The following is a 10,959-nucleotide window of genomic DNA, read 5'->3' as shown; positions in this document are numbered from 1 at the left end:
ATTATTAAAGAATGAAATACTTATTAATAAAGAATGTGTATGATTTAACATTAGTTATCAATAATCATAATTTTTAACTAATAAGTAACAAACAATTGTATTGTTTAACGAGCTAGGTAGTATAATTGTTAAATAAGTGTTGCTATGCTCATTTTTGTAAAACTATACATAATACGTATCACACAATAAATGTGTAATAAATAATTTATATTGCGTTTTGTCATTAATTTTATAATTTAAAATACAGAATTCCATAATGGCAATAGAAAAAAATTTGTTTTATTTTTATAAGTGGTTAGGTTATGCGAATAAAATAATTAATAATTTTATATAATTTACTAATTTCTTGCAGGTGTATACTGAAGCGTTGGTTTCATTAAGTCCTATAGACAGTTTTAATGTTAAATATTGAGATCTGGAGCACATTCAACTTCTCGTCGATGTTTTATTTTTGATATTTTCGATTTGTTTAATACAGATCAATGCAAATTTAAAAGTATTTTTTTTAAGTTTTTGACATCATGTTTAAAATTTAAATTATGTAATAAAATACCAACTAAGAAACTGATTAAGGGACTTTGCGTATGAAATGAAAGATTGGAACTTTGGAAAATGCTCTCAGTTGAATCAAGCCGTAAGCAAAAAAATAAATAAATAGTTACTATCTACGTTAATATGAAAGGAAATTTAAGAGAACATGATTGTATACTAGTATAAAGTATAATGTATGCATTTTATATTTATGGCTTAAGCATTGGTGGCAATAACTGAATCGGTGCACCCATTGATGATAATACATGGTGGTAATCCTCTAGAAATTGTTTCTATCCAACACATGAATAATATATTGATTTCTTCATTATTTTTTGGAGTTGTTCTGAAAATTATTATTTTTTTTTAAATCAATCTTTCATATAAAAAATAAACTTTACCATACTTACAAGATGATAAGATCAGAATTAAACGAATGCAATTCAATTAAATCTCTTAAAAACAACGTTTCAGAAATACGTTCTTTTTGTAAATTGTTCTCATAAAATTGATTCTCTAGAAAACAAATTCAAGTTATTATAATAAGTTTCTTTGCCTTTTGGATAGTTGATTCTTTAATTACACATTGCCGATATGATAAAAAATAATTATTTATTAGCTAAAATATATGAAATGTACCTACACTATTTTTTGAAATTATTTATAAATATATGGGTTGTGGTTGGAAAGTTTTGTAATAATGTCACATGCGGGTATATATGTATATATTATAGATAATTTAACGTATAACAAAATTACAAGTTACCTTTAGAAGATGTGCGTTCCAATACAGAATTGAAATATGTCATTGTTGTAATATCAGTGGGGTTTGATAAAATTATATCCAAATAGTCAAAATCAATTCGATACAATGATAGTAATTTTTTTAATCTGAAAAATATATGTTTATAAATATAGATTTTTGTCTTATTACTTATATAGCGTATTGTAAATTAAAAAAATTCTATTATATCGTCACAATCTTGTGTTTAATATAATATTATTATTTATGGAATTTTTAGGTAGGTATTACTATGTAACGGATAATTTACAACAGTTTGCATTGTTTTTTTTTTTTTTTTTTTTAATTTATAGATTTAAACTTCAGCAGCAATGGTTATTAGTCTGTAGTTATTTTTTACTGTGGAGGAAGGAACTGGTTTGGAAAACATGTTTATGTGGTGAGGATTAATCACTGAAAATCCGGGTAGTTACCCATCCGGGAGTTAGCGACACCGAACAATACTTGACCTCTGAACATGTTAGTGACTGAGGCTAACCATTGTACCACACCAGATCATAGTTTGCATTATTACTTGGAAAGAAAAATATGTTAAATTAAAATATTTAAAAAAAATTATACCTTAACTCTTAAGTTGTATAACTAAATTTATATTAGTCATTAGAATTTACATGTGATTATATCATTACGATCTCTATTGATTTAGCTCACCAGTAAAAAACTAGTCTGGCTTCTACAGACTTTTGAAGTGTTAAAAATTATTACCTACCTACTCCAAATTACCAAGACTTGCACATATAGATTAGATATTTCAAAATAATGTTTGTATTTATATTTTATGATACATAAATGTAGGAAAAACATGAATTATTTTCTAATATATGAGTCTTGGTTTCAACAATATTCCAGAAAATGATCTTAAAATATGATAAAAAACGGTGCAAAGATTAAATCTTAGACGAGGAATATATTATGTATGTATTATTTAATCACTCAGTCCAAGAAAAAAAATTAATTTAAATGAGTATCAGAGAGGCATTTTGCAATTTTGTAAAAATACATTTTCACAAAGGACGATATAAAAAATGATAATTAATATAAAAACTAAAATGATAACTATATTTTTTACTTGTTTTTTTCTTCGGATAAACATTCAACTTTGTTGGTAACACCAAATATTCGAAATTTACAATTTTTCCATGTATTCCTATGTTTTAATATATATGAAATAATTAACGATAAACCTAAATTAAAATTTAAAACAGTTTTATTATATAACCAATAAGTTGTATAGCTAATAAACTTTATAAGTTAATTTACTTTAAACAAAAGTAAGTTTATTTATATACCAACCTCCATCGTAGTACAACCACCACACATCGACTGTCCCATGATTTGATTTCTTCTTGTCGAATGAATATTCTTTGCTCTTTATTTTTACAAAGCAATCAGTCACCCTGCAATTTTTTTGCCATTTTACATACTAATCGTGCAATAATTGATAAATTAGCAAAGCGAGCCACTATATTATGATTATGGTAAATTTTCAACATTAAAATATATATTTATAGGATTAAACTACAATCCTATAAATAATTAAAAAAAAAAAAAAAATGTGTTTAATTATAATAATAGTTAAACTATTAAACATATTTATTTTTTATTTTTATCTATAGAAACTTAAATAAATTAAATAACTTCATTTGTTTATAATTTACAGGAAATTTTTTAAACTCTTAAAGAATGTATTCATGTTTTAACAATTATTTTTTTTAAATATTGTATAGAATACGTTTTTATTAAATTTCCTTCGAAAATAAATATCATACATTTTGTTTACCTAATCCATTCCATTTTCTATTTATTAAAATTTTTACCACAAATATTTTTTGTTCTAATACATTGTAATTATTAATATTTAAAATCACGAGAACGTATCAATCAAATGGTCAGACATACAAATATATTATACACCGGTGATAACAAGTGTCTAAACTTATAATAAATTATATAACTATATAACTAATATAATTTTAAAATAAATAATAACAAACTATTTATACTTTTGTTGATTTCGATTACTCGTATTTTGTTTTGATTGCGTTTTGTAAGGAATTTCTTCTTTTTTATCTAAGTTCTTACAATCTTGGATTAAAAAATTTTGATTTTCCAAATCTTCAGTTGATGACACACGAACCATGATTGTTGACATTCCATTCATATTTGCCACACTAATTCGAAAATATTCATCATAACATATTATATTTAATATATGTATAGTTTTAATTAAATTAATGTATCTACTTGAAAATATTTAAATAAGTTTGAAGATCTTGATACGGGCAATTTAGCCAATCCGACTTGTATCCAACCATTACTATATTTGGTTTAAACTGACCATGTCCACAGCTATATACTATATGAGTTGCTAAATCCAATTTGATGTTATCGAGGATAACGTATAGGGATTTGATTCCAGAATTTCTTAACCATTGAATTCCTTTATCAAGGTGTATTTTCTTTTGTCTTGGTGTAAGTGATATCTTTTTAAAAATATATCCATAACTTTAATATTTTTATGAAATTGTTACACATTTTTTATAGCAAACCTTTTCAATGTTGACACACATTTGTATACCATAATTCTTAGTAATCAAATGAGCTAAAGAAACTAATTTTTTTCTCGACTCAGGGTTTCCAGAAAATACAATTAAGTTAGGCAAATAGTTTTTAACATGATATTGAATAGTATTGGACTTGTATACGTTTTTTATAAATGTTTTTATGTGTCGTGCTTGCTTGGAAGATCCCCAATTTATCACTCTATTTAAATATAATTTTTAATAATAAAAAAATCGGTTAATTAATTAGTTTGGAAAATACAAGCAATTTAACATACCTCTTTTTTTTTCTAGCGGCAATTCTGTATAAAACACATATAGCACAAATAATAATTGCAGACATTTTCATATCGATGAATATCATTACTAAAACGCAGACAATAGCTGCAGCAAGACTCAACCATTTGTCATAAAACTAAAAACATAATTAATAAATATTTAATTGTTATAAAATATAAATATTTGCAGTTAACTATATACTGAATACATTTTATGAGACTCTCCTCAAAACTCCTCGTCAAGGCAATCTGTCACGTATTCCTAATATTTATATTTATGGTTTTAAGCCTATAGTATTTAACTTCAAAATCTGAACACTGAATTAATTTTGTTAAAATATCTATCCAATTTAACAACTGTTATTAAATCGAGTTTCCTAACTTACAGCAGCAATTAATACTCAAATGATTCCACAAAGCACTGTTATTAACATTTAACAGCTAATGTAATAGTATAATTATATTTATTTATTTTATCGTGTTTATTCTGTATAATTATAATCTATAACTGCTGAGCTAATATAATTTCTTATAAAATTTTTATACAAATACATAAATTAACATATTGATAAATACCTTATATGTTGGTCTCCAACCCAAAGGTTTAAAATATGCAATATGAAATGTACATAAATTTAACATAGCATAAGCAGATAAATAAATAGTTGAGATCAATGAGGCAATTTCATTTAATTCACCTGAAAAATACATGTCAAATAATTATTAGTCATTTTAGATGATTCTGAAAAAAAAAAAAAATGAAGAAACAATTTTATTTGGTTTTGTTAGTTAAAATAAATTGTATTTTTATTTTTATGAAGTTGAGAGAATTAGATTAAATTAATTATATAATTTTGTCATAATATACTTTGAGACATATTATTTATTACCTAATGTCTTATTTTAAATAAGCGATTAAAAAAAACTAAACCATATTAAATCATGTATAATACAATTTAATAGCACTTAAAATCCATTAAAAAAATAAAAATTGTTATTCAAACAACGAGTATTAATTAAATATATTATATAAAATTAAATTTAAAGGCTTAGAATATTATAATAGATTTAATATACAAATAATATGCATTAGTAATGATATAATTAGCAATGCAGTTACCACATTATTATACTGTGTAGTGTATATAAATATAAAGCATTTAATTAACTAAGTACCTAGCTACTATCTAGCTACTATCTTGTAGTGTTATTAAACTATGTTTTTTTTTAAAATAATGTATTTAATTATGTTATATAAAGTGTAAATGAGCCACAGGGGTATGTATTATGTATACTATAAAAAGTAAGAACACGACTTTGGTACAGGATTGTGGTATCATAAATAGTTATAGTTTTAATCTAAGTCATAAATTCGTATCAAAAAAAAAAAAAATGATTTTTTCTTATAACTGATAAAATATTTTAGATATTTTACTTTGTAAGTATTTGTTAGGCTTAATTGTAATAAGTTTCTTTATTTTTTACTCATTAGTCAATACTATTTAATACTTTATTTATACTTAGATAGAAACATAGGATCTTTATTTGTTAAAGTACTACTTTCTCTTGAAACTTATCAATAATCATTAATAATCGCATTAAAAATTGTCTAAAAAATAAAATGTTATAACGTATACAATTAAATTATTCTTTTATTACCAATAATAAGTAATATTGATGACACAATCATGGCAAACACGTGTGCACGATAGGGTTCTTTATTTTTTCCATAGCCTTTTGCTAAGTATTTAAGAAGTGGATAAATATCATCTTGTCCCATTCTTTGTAACAACTTTGGAACAGATATCAACGCAGTTAAAGCAGTACTAATAGTAGCTCCAAAACAACCGAAGTATATAGTAATTGGCCACCACGAAATTGATTGCATTAGCTAAAAATGTAAAAAAAAATTAAATATTAATTCACATGGATAATAAATATGCACATTAATTGTATTGATAATTAACATTTTCATCTTTGTATAATCCTTTAGAGCAATTTCTAAAAGCACAACCCAAATACGTTTCATTTTGAAATTCGTTTTCATAACCACTCGCTTCTCTTAATTGAACTGCTCCTGGTACTACTATTAGTACAATGTACGAAGTTATAGTAATGAGGATCGATAATAATGTTCCTTTTGGTATTGAAGCACTAGGATCCTAAAAAAATATTAAATTTATGATATTTTATATTGAATTAACACTGTTTTGTGTACTTTAAGATCTCCCGATATATTTGCTCCAGCTTGTATACCAGTTACAGATGGGAAGAAAACTGCGAAAATTGTAAAAAAGGATTGTTGAACGTTGTTATCAATTCTATAGTCTGGATACCAATTTTCTTTGAAGGTTTTCACTGAAATTTAATATGAACTCGTTTAAATTACTATTAATAATCAATAAATAATAAATAGTAACGAAATATATTACTGCTAAATCCTGTGAAGCCTGATACCTTTGCCATAATACTTTTTGGGCCAATATATGAGCCAACAATTACGTTAAAAATACCGACAATTATCGCTACGAGAAGAGCATGTTGTACCTGAAATAAAAACATTTTATAAAGACTTTAATAATTTGTAATATAGTCGTATACAGACTTCAGCTTCTCTATCCATGCCGATACAACAAAGTATACTCATAATCATTATAGAGACTACTCCTAATCCTTTGTATATTAAAACTGAATTTAGTATGTATATATTGTTTTCTTGTAGTAATGATCTTAAAGACATACAAAATCCAATAGTGTTCATAGCCGCAGAAATTGTGTTAGCAAATGCTAAAAGGATACCAATTGAGGCTCCAAATTCCGGACCAATTGATCGAGAAATAATAAAATAAAGACCGCCTAGATAAATGAAATAATAATAAATCAATCTTTAAGTCTAACTTAAAAATATATTTTTACTAAGAAAAGACAAAGATGCGGGATAAAAGGCAAATATTGTGCCTATATATTTTCAATATTTTTAAAGTTTCATCAACTTATAAACAACCTTAATTTAAATTTTAGTAGCTAATAACAGTTCGTTAAAATTACAATATTGATAATAATTTTTATTTAAGAATGTATTTATTTTTGGTTTTATATAACTCATTACTTAAATAGTTATTTTCTTTCCACACCTAACAAATATATTGTAAATAAAAAATATTGGAGCTTTTTTTCGTATAATTTTTAAACATAATCTGTTTTGGCTATTATCAAATATGGGAAAGTTTGTAATAATTCTTAAGTAGCTAAAATAAGAATATTAGTTAAATTTACTATTACTAAATTTAAAGGTGTAAAAACATAGTAACTTAGACAGATTACAATTTGATCGATAAAATACCAACAAAGTTAGATAAATCTAATGAAAGTAACTAACAAATTATTATTAATAAAATAGGTTATACATAAAAAGAACAAATCTTATAAATATTTGTTTATATCATTATTCATTACTTTGGTTGTAATTTATTTTTACTGAACAAATTTGCTGAATTTTAATTGAATCGATGATTGCAAAAACGACATGAGTCAATTTTTTAAAACTTTTTGATAATTGATAAAAAGTGTATAATATAAATAATTCTGAAAAAAAATTCTTATTTAAAAATGAATACTTGTAAAAATATATTATGCACTGATTATACATAATTTGTGTTTATAAATAATATAATGTTTTTTTTATTATTGACTTTCGAAGTTTTTTGACTCGTGACGTTTTACAAAAAATGTGACTCGTGTCGTTTTTGCAATCATCGATTCACTTATAGTATTTTTTTAAATGTTGTACATAAAAATAAATTTTAATTTATGTTCTTAGACTATTAAAAATAACTAACTGAATTGTCAACAAATGCATGTAGAATATAACAAATTAAGTTACTCAGTTATTTGATAAATAATATAACTAGTTAAATTAGAATTTATCAACAAAAGAAAACTTTAAACTTCCTAACTAGTTGATGCCCATCCTAAGGTATTGTGCAGCACTAAATATGGGATCTATATACATATTTTTTCGAATAGCTTGGAAATATTTTAAAACTACAATCGCCATCAAAACGTTTTAAAATTTTTCTGGAATATTTTGGGAGTATTATCATTTTCGAATTACTGTCTCCACTGCATTCAAATAAGCATAATAATTCAATTTCTGAATTCTGTCTAATTTTCTTTTAAGTAGATAAATATAAAAAATATATTTAATTATAAATAGAATAAATTGTGAATTATCAATATATATTATTATTGTTGGATAAATTGAGTTACATAAAATATCACATAGAATAGTACACGTATCATAAATAATGCAATTTTAATTATATTTAAGATATTTTTAATTATTATTAAATAATACCTCCTTTTACTTTTCCATTTGTACTGATAGCAGACAATGAAAAAGTGGTGATTAGAATAATAATCAGTGCAATTAAAATAATAATAATTGAATGAAATATCCCAGCTTGTGCTAAAATCCATGGCATTCGCAAGAAAAGCATCACACCCCAGATGCTGAGTAGACATGGAATTAGCACGCCTTTGACCCATCCTAGTTTTATTCCTGGACTAACTTCTATTTTGTTTTCTTCTTCACGATATAATTCATTGAATGATTGAATCTTGAAGTAAAATAAGATCGATTATTGTATGAATAATAATTTAAAATAATAAGTATAATAAATCAATAAGAGTTTTACATTTTTTCATGGAAAGTATTTTTTCACATTCTGAAAAAGAAGTTTTTTTTAAGATATTAATATAAGTATAAATACTCAACATTTATCTAGTACCTAGTTAGATTATACTCATGTAATAATTTTGTGTTTGAATAAAATTAGTGGAGTAGATTATTTACTAATTTTATTAAAAAAAAAATATATATATATAAAATTAAATATTAGTTGCTTTTTAATATTGAAAACCTATAGAGATAACTATAATAAAAACGGCATTTTTGCAATAATTATAATATAATAAATAATAAGAACTTTAAACTAAATATAATAGAAATATTATCAAAAAAAAAAAAAAACATTGCTGTTGAAATAATTAATAAGTACACCTTAATTTCAATAAAATCACTCAGAATAAACATAGCTAGGTAAACGTATTGTGTATATTAAAATTTGTAATTTATAAAAATTTAATTTCTAGTGTACAGCTATTACAAACAATAAAATGTTAAATAAATTTAACATAAGAAAGTGTTTTTTATTATATGTACCTGATCAATCCACGGACGACTGTTGCTTTTAATTTCCGCGTGTTGTGACATGTTTTTAAGCTTTCAAAATTGTAACTGCCACATTAAAATAAATGGAGCTTTATATTATGTATAATAATTGAGTTATTATTTTAATTAATTAAATAACTTCTACAAAAACATTGGGAATAATAATATTATAGTGCAAAAGTTCACAAGATCTTTAAAATAGATAATAACAATGGAATATTTTACTAGGTATGCATGTCTCTAGAGGTTATAATAATTCAAATTTTAACACAGATGAACAAAATAAACTAGCCATAAAATGTAAAATTACTGTACCTAATATATGATAAGAAAATTAATTGTTATTTTTTTTTTAATATTTTAAATTGTGAATACTTTTTTATTAAATATTTTTACAATTATCTATGATACACGTAATCAACTAACAAATAAATGAAATGCATGAAAAATGAAGGTATTATAGCCAAAAAATATTGCAGTCACTACGCATGTCAATTAGTTAAGTTTTTTAAAATAAAAACAAGCATATTACTCACCTACAGGTGAATACAATCCAATTACGAATCAATTATGTATTGGCTAATCAATATTTAATCATTATAAAAATTAAAGCTAACAACTAAGGTTGATCTAAAAAAAGAATTTTATGAACAAAAAGCAATAGACAACGAGCTAACATTCTAAAAGTTATAATACAGTGAGAAATAAAAAATTTAATTAAAAACTAGTAATATAATACGATACAAAAAAAAAACCAAAAATAATCAGGAAAGCACAACAATGACTTGTTTCCTATACGCTTCGATTGATTTTTTTTCAATAGGTGTTAACTGAAATAGAGAGAACTGGACATCAAAATTTCCCATCACCTATTTATGTATTTTTAATTTTTATAAAAGCAACTTGTTTTATTAGTACTCGAGTAATTTCACTCTGTATATTATAGCAATAAGATAATTACGTATTAGTCGATGATTGTATGTATATTTTAACTATGTTGATATTAGGTACCTAACCTAACCTAACCTAATCGATTGAAAAATAATAATATTATAATATATTTTTCTAGTTATGTCACAGAACAAAAACATGTATTTACATGTAATATTAAGAATTATGCCTTTTAGAATGAATGCATACAACTATATTGATAACCATTGAGCACTTAGCATTATTGATTGTGATCCGAAGTTAGGAAATATATAGTAGGATACATACTACATAGAATAGATATATTGAGATAGATTTTTTAGCCAATAAACTATCACAAATAGTATTTTTATTCTAATTATAATTAAAATAATATTATTTATAATTTATTATAATGTTTATATTTTAATATATTGTTTGGTTCACATAGGTTTTTTTTTTAACACTATTTGTAATAATAATCAGGGTGATAACAAGTTAAAACCATGGTTAAAATCTTCTTCAATATATCGAAAAAAATAATAATACACAAATAAATGTATTAATTTAATTGATATGTTAATATTTATTCTTTTTCTAATTTCAAACGATAACTATAATAAACTACGATGGTAATATTTGCTA

General features: G+C 23.7%; 1 protein-coding gene across 4 annotated transcripts; it reads right to left on the bottom strand.

Annotated features, from left to right (window-relative positions):
- Positions 1-272: 272 nt before the first annotated feature.
- On the bottom strand, positions 273-10,681 carry LOC112601170 (bumetanide-sensitive sodium-(potassium)-chloride cotransporter-like). Of its 4 annotated transcripts, none has more exons than XM_025348633.1 (18): positions 9,942-10,681; positions 9,397-9,471; positions 8,530-8,791; positions 6,778-7,028; positions 6,605-6,719; positions 6,391-6,530; positions 6,140-6,334; positions 5,832-6,063; positions 4,749-4,870; positions 4,178-4,309; positions 3,883-4,098; positions 3,578-3,816; positions 3,337-3,504; positions 2,627-2,730; positions 2,403-2,517; positions 1,298-1,422; positions 942-1,047; positions 273-877 (listed from the first exon to the last, which is right to left on the bottom strand). In XM_025348633.1, the coding sequence occupies exons 2-18, from the start codon at positions 9,445-9,447 to the stop codon at positions 748-750; spliced, it is 2,703 nt and encodes a 900-aa protein (XP_025204418.1). In that variant the 5' UTR covers positions 9,448-9,471; positions 9,942-10,681; the 3' UTR covers positions 273-747. The 4 variants fall into 4 exon arrangements, with proteins under 4 accessions (XP_025204418.1, XP_025204419.1, XP_025204417.1 ...); XM_025348634.1 differs by lacking the exon at positions 9,942-10,681 and adding an exon at positions 8,870-8,899 and having other exon boundaries at positions 9,397-9,460; XM_025348632.1 differs by lacking the exon at positions 9,942-10,681 and having other exon boundaries at positions 9,397-9,535.
- Positions 10,682-10,959: the final 278 nt, after the last annotated feature.

This window comes from Melanaphis sacchari, unplaced genomic scaffold, assembly GCF_002803265.2.
Source record: "Melanaphis sacchari strain LSU unplaced genomic scaffold, SCAv2.0 Contig75_pilon_pilon, whole genome shotgun sequence".
Classification (NCBI taxonomy): domain Eukaryota; kingdom Metazoa; phylum Arthropoda; class Insecta; order Hemiptera; family Aphididae; genus Melanaphis; species Melanaphis sacchari.
The sequence above is the reverse complement of the archived record's forward strand: the minus strand, read 5'-3'. Positions and strand labels throughout refer to the sequence as shown.

What these genes read in the sequence shown, in the direction of transcription:
- LOC112601170 (XM_025348633.1), bottom strand. Translation starts at nt 9,447, where the DNA reads ATGTCACAACACGCGGAAATTAAAAGCAACAGTCGTCCGTGGATTGAT. An exon ending in AGTAATCGAAATCAACAAAA is followed by an intron (nt 2,731 to 3,336) that starts GTATAAATAGTT and finishes AAAAAATTGCAG; the next exon opens with GGTGACTGATTGCTTTGTAA. An exon ending in AATTCTGATCTTATCATCTT is followed by an intron (nt 878 to 941) that starts GTAAGTATGGTA and finishes AATAATTTTCAG; the next exon opens with AACAACTCCAAAAAATAATG.